The sequence below is a fragment of the Phoenix dactylifera genome, chromosome 6 (genome assembly GCF_009389715.1).
Source record: "Phoenix dactylifera cultivar Barhee BC4 chromosome 6, palm_55x_up_171113_PBpolish2nd_filt_p, whole genome shotgun sequence".
Classification (NCBI taxonomy): Eukaryota; Viridiplantae; Streptophyta; class Magnoliopsida; order Arecales; family Arecaceae; genus Phoenix; species Phoenix dactylifera.
Genome location: NC_052397.1, coordinates 18,049,564 through 18,064,674, shown reverse-complemented (window position 1 = coordinate 18,064,674; position 15,111 = coordinate 18,049,564). Strand labels below are relative to the sequence as shown.

The window sequence follows — 15,111 nt, the reverse complement described above, 5'->3', positions numbered from 1 at the left end:
TTTATTTAAACTATCCACAACTTGATTTCAGTTTTTGTACCCTAAGCATTCACCTTTTACAGATCGCATATATCTATCTTTAGTAATTGTCATTTTTTTGTTAGTTTATCATTCCGGTTTAATGGTTTTAATTTTATGACATGCTTTAATTCCTGCTGTGATAATAGGTATCATTTTTCAACTTTGTCCTGTAGTAAATAGTCTCATTCAGTTGTCTCTGAAACATTTCAGGTCATATTTATGATATTGGTGGCAAATGCAACCGTAGGAGTAATAACAGAAACAAATGCTGAAAAGGCACTTGAGGTTAACTTCTATAATGCCATGATATCATTCTATGGTGTTTCTTTTTTCATGGAACATCTAGATTTTTTGCTTCTTATGCTCTTTGTAGTATCTGTTTGGTCCATGTACTTAGTCATTTCTATTATACATGACTCAGCGTTCCTGAACATTGTACGCTTTAAATTGTTTTATAACAATTCACAGCAGCTGATATTGTACGTGAAAATTAGATAATGCATGTCCTTTTTCTTTATTGCTTGTGGAACTCAGTCTAGTTGTTGTCGCGACTTGCTTATGGCATTTGCGGTGCATGTGTTTTGTCGTTTAAGAAAAAGGATGTATCCCAATGAATAACAAATGCTAAAAGAAGTGTTTGAACCTTCAACCTTATAGTTAAAAGCCACATGGTCTAACAAAGCTACCTTTGTCACCTGCTCTTGAAAAATATGTGGCAAGGAAATGTGCATGTGTTTCTCCAGCATGTGTACATGTTCTCGAAAATATGGAGATGCAGAAAATAGGGAGGCAAAATGTGGACAGTAAGAAACACCTCATGAATGAGCACATCAGGAGATTTGGCATTATATATTAAAATAGATTTCTGCATGCCTTGAGCTTGCTTAAAACATTTCATTCCATATGAAACACAGACATCTAGTCAGTACTTTTAATCTTTTAAAAAATGCTAAAATACTTTAGGGTTGAAATTAAGGGTTGCAAGGATCTTTGAGAGGCACTGCATTGAGCAACTATAATCATCCAGACTTTTGGTAATTTAGTTCTCGCTCCATGTGTATGATTTATATAATTGGAGAAAGCATTGATTGTCAGCAGCTTTATACATGTTCATTAGATGCAAGGTACGTGTCAGAGGGTTTGAGCATTTTTTTTTTCGGTTTTCATAATTGAGAACCTTCTTCCATAGACATTGCATGTGCTATTTGAAAATTTGCACCTGCAATCCTGCTTCTCGTTGTCAAAATGTTTACTTCACACATCAGTTACTTTGTTTTGAAACATTTGGATATTGTTAGTTCTTTTTAATATAAAAGATGATTTTTTTTTTTGAAAAATGTATTGTCACATTTTATTCCATCAAAAACTCTTCTTACAAGCTCCCAACTTTAATCGTAAATTTGAGATCCCTACTCCTTCCTAGCTCCCAGCCTTGAATCTGCTCCCCTGTTTTATGTGATTTTTAGAGAAACTATTTTGCTGGATATGGCTGCATAGGTAGCACTGGTAGAGAATACTGCAAGGGAGGTGTGACATCATAATGTCATGTTGAGAGGGGCTGGTATTCTGTGTAACATTCTTGGAAAAAATGTTAGAGTGAGAGGTACAAAAGGATCTAGAAGGAAGAGATTGAGAAACGGATTTTATGGAAGGTTTTGTTCCTTCCCAGGAATGAACGGTAAAGCATTTGTAAACCAGTCTTAGATACTCGAAGGCTTGCTAATTATGAGAATGTGTTTCAGAGGCAGCCTTGTAACTCCTAGTCTCCTATTATGGTGTTTCTTTCTTGAATTGATTTAACTTATTGGTCACTTGCCGCATGACTATTGAAAAATTCTTCTAGACATGCATGAAAACAATTGCTCCTACTTGCTATGCAAATTGAGTTAATGTCTACAAGTAGTGTGAGAACCACCTTTCTGCTCTTTCCTTTCTGCATATTAGTGCAAAAATTCATTTTGAGTATTACCCTTGTCTCCATTAAATCAGCTGTTATATTTGCCATGTTAATCTGAAGAAGATAAAGCGGCAATTTGAAAAAAAAAGATCCTATATGCATTAAGATGGATTAAGCTTTTAAAGTTTTTGTCTTGCTTTATAATCTTGTTTTATAATATATATGATGCATATGAATATTTATATGCTATGCAGTTCCTTAAACAATTTCTCATACCTTCCATAGATTTTCTTGTCATGCAATGTAAAACAGGATTTAGTTCAAAATGTAGGGAGAATTATGCCTTCAAGATGAAGTTGGGATTTTTCTGTCCCAATCATCTCTTGCTAAAAAAACCCTCCTGTTGAATTTTGCAATTTTTGGTGGGACTGCATGGATGAAAAGCACTATCTTTTATGCAGGCTTTTTGGGGCAATGCGAGAAACTAGGATGAATCTTTTACCATTTGCTTGGGTTGAAGTTCTTATTTAAGGCCTATACATTGAACTTTTGATTTGATAATAAATTTGTCATTTTTGGATGATGCTTGGGATATTCATCTGCAGTTTAAGCTACGATACTTGAAAAAACTGGTTACTGCCTGCCGTTTATAGTCGCTAGAAGGTCAGACTAATTTGAAAGTTGGTCTTTCCCTATAGAAATAAGTAGTTGCCTCGCATTTAAGATTTTATGCTAGTAGCATCATGCACAATGTAATAGGTAGTTGATATTTCTACAGGTTAAAGTCTGTTTCTTGTGATCTATTACTTTTATAGCACATTCTATGTACATATTAAACATGGTGACTTACACATTCTGAACTTCGTATTGAAATTTTCTTGAATCTGTAATGATCAGCTGCTATGCTTTATGTTGCTATCTTTACAGGAGTTGCGTGCATATCAAGCTGATGTTGCAACTGTGCTACGAAATGGTAAGAGAAGTTTCAAAGACTTGACTGTTGAGGCATGGGCAATTAATTGGAGCTTTTATGACATAATGAAATCTATGTTACTGGTTTCAAACTTTTTCATATTGCAGTCTAAATAAACATATGAAGTGATATGTAAATCATACTATCTTTGACCCTACTGCATAAACCCAAAGTCATCTTTGGTTGATTCTGTCATTCTCCTCTCTAGAATAAAGCTATGTTTCTATTGTTGTACCTTGACCTTTTCTTGACATACTTCAATACTTAATGAATAATGACACTCCTTGATTGCATATGTATGGGGAAAAAAGGAAGAGTGAGAAGATGGACCTTGACTCTAACGTACTTATGTGGACCATGTCTCAAATCATGGTTGGATGTGATGGGAAGAAGAATTCTTCCAACCCACTAGAACTTCAGAAGTCCTAAATGGGTTAGCGAAATCATGAAGAAAAAGCTCAAACAGCGATAATATCTCTTTCCAACTGAACTATCACATTTGCAAATAAGTGAAAAATTGTGAAGAAAGTAATATAATACAAGATCATATATGATTGGAAACTGGTGATCTCTGCAGGTTGCTTTTCAATAATACCTGCCTCCGAGCTTGTCCCTGGAGACATTGTTGAAGTTGGAGGTATGTTTGCCCTTCATGTAAACAAGCAGAGGCTATGTGGACGAGCATTTTGAGCTGGACTGGTTATTTGCATGATCTGAATTTGATGTTCTCTTGTTTGGTGTCAATTAGTGGGGTGCAAGGTTCCTGCTGATATGAGAATGGTTGAAATGCTAAGCAATCAATTGCGTGTTGACCAGGCAATTCTTACTGGTATATAAACTCTTCCTTCAATTTTGAGTGTTTAAATGGTCTGAACTCGGATGTTTTATCATACACAATAAATTTGTGAGAGAAATTCATGCAAAAGCATCACAAGTCACAACAATAGTTTGTAACGCTTATATGAAACAGCTGTTAGTTGTAATTATACTTTTCATGCTTGTTATTGTTATTGCTTAATTTGACTAGATCTAGTTGCAGTGTATGTTGCAATCTGCCATTTGTAGACTTGTCATATATGTAGGATATATTTATGTAAGACTGGCATGCCACTGAATTGAATAAATTTAAGCAGGATGGATGCATTACAGGATGCATATTACCTGTATAATTTATGAACATTCACTTTGCAAATATGATGTTTTCTACTTGTGAAAGACTGGTGATGAAAAAAGCATTTATGAACAACCACTTTATGGACTTTTGAGCATTGGCTTTAAAACATTATAAATTTGCTTGACAAAAGAGGCATTTTTAGTTCCAGAGAAAAAGAGCATTTTTAGTGAAGAGATGATTATCGATTGAAGGTGCAAAACCTCAGTGCATCAGCCATACTTTGCTGTCTATAAGCTAGTGAGTACTGCATGGTGACAATGGTGGCTGATAGAATAAATAGGGGGAACACTATATATCTATCTTTGTGCATAGATGTGATTGCATGTAAAAATCTTTATAGCTATGCATGTTTTCAGTCACTGTTATATGGATATGGTTGTTTGGAGTTAGAGCTCAGCCTACAAGGAAGTTTGTCATCCATGACATTTTCTCTATACATTTCATGAACCTTAGATTGCTTTTTTTGCTTATGAAAATATTTTTTTGTTTAATGTTAGGTGAGAGCTGCTCTGTGGCAAAGGACCTTGAATCTACTTTAGCTACAAATGCTGTCTATCAAGATAAAACAAACATCCTCTTCTCAGTAAGATCTGAATCTCTTACCTACTTCTGGATGAGATTTATTGTATGCTGCTATGCTTGTTTACTTGTTCGTTGCTCTGGTAGTTTTTTTTTGGGTGAAAAATTCATTTTAAAATTCTGTACCATTATAAATTTTCAATTATTTACTTTTAAAAACAAGAAGACAGAAAATAGTGCGTTTCTAGTGGAGAAAATTTAATATAGTTGACAAATCTCATAACATCTTGAAGATGTATATAAACACTAGTGACTGCATAAATCATCACTCGTCCTTCCCCTTCTGATATGCTGTATCATCAGAACTTTGGCAAAGCTTTGACTCTTCCATGTCTATTAACAACCTGTGATAATAAATTAATTTTTCTTTAGCTTTGCAGATTTCATGGTAGAGTTCCCTGTGAACTTTAGAACTGCAGTCATTAATGACTTATAACTTTTAGGAATGTCGCAAACATTCCTTAGTTATGGTACGTTGGTGTCAGTACTGTAATTTACCATATAGACATGTCTTGGCAATTGATATGCCTAGGAATTGTTTGAGAAAAAAAAGGGGAAAGAAGTATTCAGTTATGCCTAGGAAACAATTTCTGTTTCTATTCTCTGCTCCACTAGTTTTGACGACTTATACTTCTGGCACTACCCAGTTTCAATGTCTTGCAATTTCATGATAGATATTTTTTACTCAAGCTGCTAGTTGCAGAGCACTAAGCTGGATTTATTAAAAAGGTCCTTATTTTTTGGGTATATTAATGCTGTTTCCATTATTTCCCCCTTTATAAGCTATTACCTTTTAATTTATGACTATATAGTTATGATTAAATAGGTTTTTTATTATGCATTTGAAATTGTCATTAGTAGAACTATTCACTTGGTGAAATTAGTTGCCATATCTCCTAACTTTTAAATTTTTAAATGCTTCAAGCCAAGGTTCGCTGGACCGGTACTGAAGGGCGTACCGGCCGGTGACCGGTTCAGCACGGTACAGATTCGTACCGTGTTGATCCAAGGCGAACCGAAAACAAGGAGACAAGGGGAGAGGGAGAAAAGGAGTGAGGAAGAGAGAGAGGAGGGGAGAGGGAGAGGGAGAGGGAGAGGGGGGGAGGGAGGGAGGGAGAAAGGAAGGGGAGGGTTAATTCCTAACCCTAACTCTAGCAGGGAGAGAGGGAGAGAGAAAGGGAGGGAGGGAGAGGCAGGAAAGGAGGGGGAGGGAGTGTGAGCCGAATTGATGGAGCAAACCGTCCCGATTTTCTGTCGGTTCGGTTTGGTATGGTACACCCTGAACGTATGGTTCGGTACGTTTCGCCCAATCTTGCTTGAAGCCCTTAATTTATTGTCTTTTTAGTTGCTCTATGATTTGTGATTATAGTGTATAATAAAATCCTAACCCTTATTATGCAGGGTACTGTTGTGGTTGCCGGTAGAGCAAGAGCAGTTGTTGTTGGTGTTGGCTCCAACACTGCAATGGGTAGTATACGTGATGCAATGTTAAGAACAGAAGATGTAAGAGCCTTCTGATTTTCCATATTGGCTGTGAAATTTGCTTCTTCATTCCAGAGATGATGTGTGGCAATCCTTCTCTTGCTTCACATCTTGTGTATTTTTTAGCATCATCTGTTATTTCTTTCCATTTTCTTTTCTAGTATCCATTATGCTTATTCATGTCTATGTACCATTATTAGTGCTATTGTTGCTTATATTGACAAAATTCTTATGGCTTGCAGGAAATGACACCTTTAAAGAAGAAGCTAGATGAATTTGGCACATTTTTGGCCAAGGTAATTGTCAATGATTTCATTGTCCATTCATCATTTTCTAAGCTCTAATAATTTGTTGATGGTTTCATTTCAAGAAGTTTGCATATTGAATGGAAGTTAGGTTAATTGACTTCCTTGCAAAAACAACAGAGAAATATAATGTCACCAATATGGCACTTGCTAGCTAAGCCCAACCATGTTATTCTTTTGTTATGGATCTCTTGACCCTGGAGCTAAGAAATAGCATATCAAACCATTGAGAACTAATGCCGAGTTTGCTTGTAGGTGTCCTGGCTAAGATTGCCGTGAAGAAGCTTAAATGCCTCGTGGATGCTTCTTACTTGGGCATATTGAATTTCTATCATTAACTTTATATTTCTTTATTATAGTCTTTGATCTTGAATTGCTTGAACCATGGTCTGACGAACCGGCCCATACTGGCTGGTTCGGATCGGTCCGACCTATAACCGGTACGTCAGAGCAGTGAAAATCGGTACCAGCCGAACCCAGCTAGAGCCGGGGAAGACGACGAGAAGGAGAGAGAGAGAGCGTGGGGAAGAGAGAGGAAGGAGAGGCCTCTGCTGCCTGCGGAGGGCTATGGGGGACCGACGGAGGCCGGGGGGGCAGCGGAGCCCGGGGGGGGGGGGGGAGAGCTCGCGGGGGTGCGGCGGAGGCCGAGGCTAAGGCTGCGACCGCGTCCCTTGTTTCTTTCGAAACAGAAGATGCGGCCATGGAAAAAAAATTAGGATTTGTAAGTGATGTCGGCAAACAGAGGACGCAACCGCGGCCTTGGCCTTCGCCGCCCCCTGCGGGCTCCGCCCCCCTCCCCCCCGGCTCCGCCGCCCTCCGCGGGCGGCCTCTCCTCTCCCCCGCTCGCTCTCTCGTTCTCTTCTTCTCCCTGGCTCCAGTGGGGAAGAGTGTTCCGGTTTGGTACCGGTTTAAATCGGTCCGAACCGGAACCGTGCCGGTCCAGTAGGCGACCGGTACGCCTACCGATACCAGTACGGCGAACCTTGGCTTGAACTCTTCAATCTGTGCATTTACCTCATATCTTCAATCATAAAATGCTAATATATAAGTTTCATTTGACTCACTAATATACTAATGAATGGTAATCTTGTAGTTTTATTGACAAATTTAGAATGCAGAAGTGCAGAACCATTGTCCTTTTTGAACTCAGATATTTGACAATTTACCTCAAAGATTCATTACTAACCTTTCTTTGCCTGTTTTTAAAAGTTCTCCAGTTTATTATCCATTTTTTTTTAAGAGCCTTATTCATCACTCATTCTGTTGCTGTCATAGTCATGTACTGATTACTGAAGGTGTCATAGCTGTAAATCTATTGCTCTCATATGGTCACTATTTTAGTAGGAATATAGTTGTAAATCTACTTGTTTTCAGGTCATTGCAGGAATTTGTGTTCTCGTGTGGGTTGTAAACATTGGCCATTTCCAGGATCCTTCTCATGGTGGCTTTCTGAGAGGTGCTATCCATTACTTCAAGGTAAATCTTTATGCTTGATTTTTGTTATTTCATATAGTGTGTTCTAAGCTGGATATTTTGGAAATTTTGGCTGTCCATATGGTTTTTGTGGCACATGGTTTTGATGTACAGAGAGCTGCATTGTCTATTTGTTTTGCCAAGGTTGCGGGCGCCAGCTTAACCTGTGAATTGAGCATGCATATGGGATGAATATTTTCTTGAAGCTGTTCCTTATTTTTATTATGTTTTCACAAAGAAATGTATATTTTGCCAAAGTATTGACGATCACTTTTGCAACAACCATCTGGATGCTCAATTCGAATACTTTCTTTGCTGTAAATTTTTTAACTGACTAAAGAAGTCGGTCGAATAATCCTTTAAATAGAAACTAATCATATCATTATAAATAGATCAAATAAACTTCTGCACAATATTTTCACTTATTTATGTAATAGATGTAGCCATGTGCTGTCACTTATGTCTGCCATTTCCTTTTGATTGGTAATTAAGGGACTTAAATCAATAGAGCAATGGAGCATATGCCAATTTGCCAGGGTGGCCTACATGGTGAATATAGCTGAATTCTTGGTTGTCCACGAATCTGTGCAGACCCTAGTGACCTGGATTTTTGAAACATATGTAGGCAGAGGAAGGGAAAAGAAAAAGGTAAAGTAAAAAAAAATGGAAGGATGAAAAAAGAGAAGAAGAGGAGAAATGAAAACAAGAGGGAGAATAACAAAAGATAAACATTTAAAGTAAACAAAAGAGAAAGGGGAAGCGAAATAAAAGAACAACATAGAAGAATAGGAAAAATAAAAGAGAAAGGGGAAGTGAAATAAAAGAACAAGATCTGTTGGAAGAGGAGGCAGCCGGTTGCTGATGGAGGATGATGGTTGGTGTTGGGGGAATAAGATTTTTCCCCCCAAGTGACACAAATGCCCCCAAGAAGCCGCACAATCGCCGACCCTGAACAGCCAAAGTCGGCGTCCGACCTCGGAACGCCCGACCTCAAGACATCCGACCTCGAAACCTCCGACCTAGGAAAATCCTGATGCTCAAGGTCTACCCTTGTCAGCCACCTACTACGGCCGTACTCCTCTGAGGTCCAACTGAGGACCATATCCTGCCGCTGCTTCAGCATTTATTGCGCATGGCTACTGTAAACCTCCAGTTCACTCAACAATCAATGCGGATCTCCGGCTTACTCCACAATTAATGCGGATCTCCGGCCTACTCTGCAATTAATGCGGATCTCCGGCTTACTCCACATTTAATGCGTATGGCTCCTGTCATCTACGGACTCTCAGCTCTCCACGGCAAGTTAGCCCAGCAGAGTCTGGTCAACCATGATAAGTCTCTGATCTCGGCCATACCTCCGACACCAATGCAATGATTCCCCTGGTAGCGTACTGATTCGGGTCGTACGACGCCCCCACCGCCGACATCAGCACAATGATTCGCCTGACCGTGCGCCGACCTGAGCCACATGCCGAGCCGTACTATGGCCTCGCCCTGTTACATCACAGGTAAACCGACCCCCACCTATAAAAGGGAGCCTTGGCTTCTCAGGAGGGGGTTGGGAAATTCCGTGCCCTACAAACACTGTTTATCTCCTCTCTACACACTTTGCCCCCTCCCTGACTTGAGCGTCGGAGGGCCGGCGCCGGAAAGCCCGGCCACCGGTTTGCCTGCAGGCACCCCAGACGGTGGACGCCGCCCGCTGACGGATCGCCGCCCCGCCGTGAGGACCCCCTGCTTCCTCTCTCCGGCCACCCCAAACGGAGGACGCCGCCCGCAGACTGGTCGCCGCCCCGCCGTGGTGACCCGCAGCTCCCTCTCCCTCGACCGAAGATTGCCCCCGGGTCCAATTTCCAGCAACAGTTGGCATTCCCTGCTCCCACCCACCCCCCCTCTCCTCCCGGCCCTCCAAGCATGCATGTACTTGCTGGGGGGATTGGTGTTTTGTTTTATATTAGATAAACAATTTATCAGGAGCAGTAGATTTCTTTTTCTTTTTCTTTTTTTGTTTTTGTAACCCAGCACAGAAACAAACTAATGTTATAAGGCATAGCTTAGCAAAAAATAATGATGTAATTAATAGCAGTACATTATTCATAATTTCATATTGTTTATTTCTTCTGCTCCATCTCGTGGGATTTGTCATGATCATTAAAATAATGTGATGAAGATAATGGGGCCTGAAAGAAAGATTTGCAGTTTATACACCTCATGTATCAAGAGGATACGATCTTCATTGTACTCTCCTGTCATTTGACTGCACCATTTGCATTTTGGATCTTGCACTCAAGTTTTGGATATTTTTGCTGCTCATAGGTTGTAAATTGTGTCCATCCTTTTACTTTAGTCTTTTTTTTTCTTTTTTTAGGTATGCCAGTCTTCCATCTATACTGATAATTTAATAACAAATAGAATGACTATGTGACAAGTTATCTTTCTCACCCTCTCCCCCAACTCACTCATTTGCTTGACCAATTACTTTTGTACGTAGATCGCAGTTGCTCTTGCAGTTGCAGCCATTCCTGAAGGGCTTCCAGCTGTTGTTACAACGTGAGTTTCCTTGATTGTACATTACTTTACATCATAAGCTTTTGCATCACTTTTAAGAAATTATTTTTCTGACACTCTAAATGATGTTTATGTGCCATAAGCATCGACATATGAAATAATGTGTTTGATATTAATATATATAGAAAGAGTATTTCCTGCTTTCATTTTAATTACATATTCTATCACACAATTGTGTAGTTGCTATAAATCAAGAAAAAAGACAAACAACTAAACATGGTTCACCATACTGGTCGCATACCGCTTCGTACTAGCCATGCCGTACCATGCTATATCGGTATCGAACCGAGGCTCGGTATAGGGGACGTAATGAGTCTTGGTATCCTGAACCAATCTCCGTACCAGGCGTACTGAGACTATACCAGCGTGCTACTGATAAGGGGTCCAGTATCGAGACGGCGAACCTTGCAACTAAATGTTCATAGAGGAAGATGCTAAACAACATAAAGTAAAAACATAAGATTGCATGCATACATTTTCGCATGCTCTCTAGCATTTACTCACTAAGGATAAGCCATTTGTGAGCCTGTTTAGATAATATATTTGCCAAATCCTTGACGTCTATTTATGCACGTGTAGCTGTAACCAGAAAGTTCTTGTAAAGGTATATGCACCTGTCCGCTGAATCTACAAGTCCACTGAGGTTTCTGGTGTACTATCTCATAATTTAGGGAGATCATGCAAGTCCCTATTCTTTGAGAAATAAAACCACAACAACCAAGAACTGAACTTCCAACAGCTTCTGACCTTGTTAAATTGCCACAGCTTATGTTGCAATGTTTTAGGGTCTTATGAAAACTCAATTCGAAGTTGAATCATGAAGTAACTATGGTTTCAACCTTTCTTGATGGAGCTTTTATTAAACATAATTTTGATAATGAAATTAACATGAAATTCCAATTTTCTGCTTGCCCAACATAAATTTAGTAAAAACTGTTGAATTGCTCATGTAATTCCCTAAATTGAAAAGAGCCAAACTTATTAACTGTATCTAAGTACAAGTCAAGCACCTCAAGAGATTTAATGAATGCCATGCAAAAAGTTCAAATAAAGAAACTGAAATTTTATGTCCTACGAGCAGTTAATATAAGATTTTCATTAAAATAATGATGAAGGAATTATCCAAAAAACGATGGAGGTAGCAATTTGCTAGCCTTAGCAATAACATTATTGTTAATCATTTGCAGGTTCTATGTTCTAGTACTGTGCGGCACACAAAATATCATTACCTTGGGCGAACCTAACAAATGCTGCATGCTAGGCTTACAACACAGAATGTAACATAACCATATATTAGGCCTTGTTCGAAAATGTTGGGTCTGCCATAATACTATTTAATCAAGAACACGTCATCTAATCAGAAACCCCAGTCCTATGTGTCATTTTTGTGAGAATCCTATACAAACATCTTGGTATAGCTTACTTCCCTATCTGACAAGAACCAACAAAACTTTATAAGTAGATATTATCTCTTGCAGAATGGATTTTATAAATCTTATAAGTTTTCTGATATAGAGTGGTGCAAAAGATCTGGAAAAGGATTTTTTGCTTCATAATTGCTTGAGTTTCTTGGAGAATGATATGCCATTAAAAGCATATTTCTCTTGTTTAAGTGTCGTAGCATTTTGTTATGTATTGGTGGTCATATGGGGATTTATAATGCATCCCTCGTATCCATCCCTTTTCTCCTGCCAAAAAAAGGTTATCCCAGGAAGAAGTGAAGGGGTCTTCTGGAAGCTGTAGAAGTATCATTGTTTAGAGTATGGTTTTATAAAATTTTGGAATTTCTCTGATGTGGAGCAGCATAGATCCAGAAACAGTCTTCTACCACAAATAAAAAGATCTGGAAATAGTTAATTTGTGGATTTCTCTCGCAAAAATGAAGGTAAATATAAAATTTTGAAAATCTCTAGCTCTGGTCATTGATTATGCTTTGTGTTTTAGCCCTAACCTACACATCCAAGCCCATGTACCAAGTTATGAATTTATTGTCATATTCCAAGAGAAGCGATGGGTATGTATCCATCATATTTGAGCCTAGTGTTGTATCTGTATCAGATTTAGATTATACTTGTTCTAATTATTATGCTAAAAGAGCCTAATATAGTAACATTATAACATTTTTGCCACTAAAACTCAGTGTCAGGATATTGTTATTCAATCTAATTCTATTTGTCTAATTTATGCCTACTTATATTTAACAGAAATATACTTTTCCTGATGGAATTATGTACCATGGTGATTTTATAATAACTTGCATTAATGTACACTTAGTTGCTTCTATTTCATCTGATTTCTGTTTAACTATGATGTTTTTTGTGTTCATTTAGATGCTTGGCTCTGGGTACCAAAAGAATGGCCCGCTTGAATGCTATTGTCAGGTCGTTACCTTCAGTCGAGGCTTTAGGTTGCACAACTGTGATATGTAGTGACAAAACTGGTACCCTTACTACAAACATGATGTCTGTTTCAAAGGTGAATCACTTGAAACTCTAGATGCTGTGTCTGGACTTTGTTTTAGTGATATACCTGCTTGTCTTCAGATTTGCTAGTAAATTACAGTACTCCAGACTGTTAGTATAAGTTTTTCAAATTAATTATATCCTCATAATCTTTGTTCTCAAACAGCTTCACAAGGTTTCGATTTGATTTCAAGTAAAAGGTGTACTGCTTGGAATGGATATCTAGATTCCAATCATTGATCTAGTTCACCAGTTGGGATAGAATTTATTCAATTGATTATTCCCATTGTGACCTATTTACAAGAAAGGAATACAATTTGACTATTCATATTTTAACTACATTATGAGTTAATTGAACATGTTCATATTATTCAATTCATAATACCTTATATCTTTGCAGATTTGTGTGGTCCAATCTGTGCACCGAGGTCCTATCACTAATGAGTACATTGTTAGTGGAACAACATTTGCACCAGAGGGCCTGATTTTTGATGCTGCAGGAGTGCAGGTAGTTTAGTTTGCTTTTGCTTTTAGCATTTGTGTTGGTGATATGGCATGTTCTATGGTGGATGTTGATGTTGGTTATCTAACTAATCTTCTTGATTAAAATGTGGGTCATGATCCAATCTGTTTTTTTTTTTTAAATTCTGTGGTTCTGAACATTTTGTTTGTTCACTATGACACAAGTTATGAATGCATAACAACATCCCAACTAGGCTAAACCTGGCTAGAAGCTGTGCTAATAGGTTAAATGATATGGGACCAGGAAGTTCTTGCTTTCAAATTGCCTCTATAACCTCGGTCTCAGCTTACAATTCTTGCATTATTTTCTATTTATTACAGAATATTTGAAGGATAATTATGGACAATTATTTTAATTTCTAGTTACTTGTCAAGTGCATATGCGGACATATCACAAGATATACATAGTAACAGAAAATTGACAGTTCTTTTTTGATATTATTTTCCATTGTGATTACCTGTAGGCCACATTATCATTATTACCTCAGTGGTTCTATGACATGTTAGCAATAACAACGAAAACAACCAGGCCTTGTCTGTTAATATGGGTTTGTGAAAACGGATCTGTCTTAGATGTGAAGATCTTCTTAGCACACATGCTGATGTTCTTTTGTCATCCTCTGCAGCTCGAGTTTCCTGCTCAATTTCCATGTCTTCTTCATATAGCAATGTGTTCAGCTCTTTGCAATGATTCTATACTACAATATAATCCAGATAAGAGAAACTATGAGAAAATTGGGGAGTCAACTGAAGTTGCTTTACGTGTGTTAGTGGAAAAGGTTTGTTGATATATCTGGCTCTCAAGTGTAGTTGCACTTTTGTGTATTTTTTGTTTGGTAGCAGTTGTTCCCTCACATATTGCTAGTGTCTCCTTTATCTAAATTGTTATCAGGTAGGCCTTCCTGGTTTTGACTCTATGCCTTCAGCTCTGAATATGTTGAGTAAGCATGAACGTGCATCTTATTGCAACCGCTATTGGGAACACCAGTTCAAAAAGGTTTGTGTATTAATTAATCTGGAATGGAACATATATTTTAATTTTATATGTTTCAATGCTTTTTCTAATGCAAGTTGTATTGCTTTCCTTTGATATCTCTGTGTTTGTAAGAAAGAACCCTTTTTTTTTTTTTTGAGAAGTCTTGTGAATTCTGTCTGACATAGGCTTGCTAGTTCTACAATGATACAGTACAACTTTAAGGCTGCAGAAAATGCTTTTGATTTCATATTTTTCATAATTTATTACTGAATACCCTTTTCTATAAATTGGTTTGAGGGGAGAAAACTTTGAGTCATCTTTACTACATCTTCTAGTTAGCATCTTGCTTCTATTTTTTTCAAGTACCATGCATGAATTCTGGAATGGTTATGAAGTATTTGCAGGCTAACCTAAGTTGTGAATCTTGAAATAAAGCATAGAATTCATGGTTATGGCTGTCCATTTTTTTCCCCATTGTACTTATTTTTTATTTTGTAACAGAAAATGCTTTTGATTTCATATTTTTCATAATTTATTACTGAATACCCTTTTCTATAAATTGGTTTGAGGGGAGAAAACTTTGAGTCATCTTTACTACATCTTCTAGTTAGCATCTTGCTTCTATTTTTTTCAAGTACCATGCATGAATTCTGGAATGGTTATGAAGTATTTGCAGGCT

At 37.9% G+C, this 15,111-nt stretch overlaps 1 protein-coding gene across 3 annotated transcripts in view; it reads left to right on the top strand.

The window, feature by feature from the left end:
* The window catches only part of LOC103707506 (calcium-transporting ATPase 3, endoplasmic reticulum-type), a 46,383-nt gene that overhangs the window by 7,432 nt on the left and 23,840 nt on the right, over window positions 1–15,111 (top strand). For all 3 annotated transcript variants that reach the window (XR_003385805.2, XM_008792021.4, XM_008792022.3), the window contains exons 6-18: window positions 232–306; window positions 2,846–2,891; window positions 3,469–3,528; window positions 3,640–3,720; window positions 4,563–4,648; window positions 6,046–6,147; window positions 6,369–6,422; window positions 7,806–7,907; window positions 10,396–10,454; window positions 12,803–12,947; window positions 13,335–13,442; window positions 14,083–14,235; window positions 14,349–14,453. Coding sequence is in view for 2 of the 3 variants with exons in the window: in XM_008792021.4 (XP_008790243.2) it covers window positions 232–306; window positions 2,846–2,891; window positions 3,469–3,528; window positions 3,640–3,720; window positions 4,563–4,648; window positions 6,046–6,147; window positions 6,369–6,422; window positions 7,806–7,907; window positions 10,396–10,454; window positions 12,803–12,947; window positions 13,335–13,442; window positions 14,083–14,235; window positions 14,349–14,453 (1,176 nt within the window). In the remaining variant the exon portion in view is untranslated. The remainder of the gene's footprint in view (window positions 1–231; window positions 307–2,845; window positions 2,892–3,468; window positions 3,529–3,639; window positions 3,721–4,562; window positions 4,649–6,045; window positions 6,148–6,368; window positions 6,423–7,805; window positions 7,908–10,395; window positions 10,455–12,802; window positions 12,948–13,334; window positions 13,443–14,082; window positions 14,236–14,348; window positions 14,454–15,111) is intronic.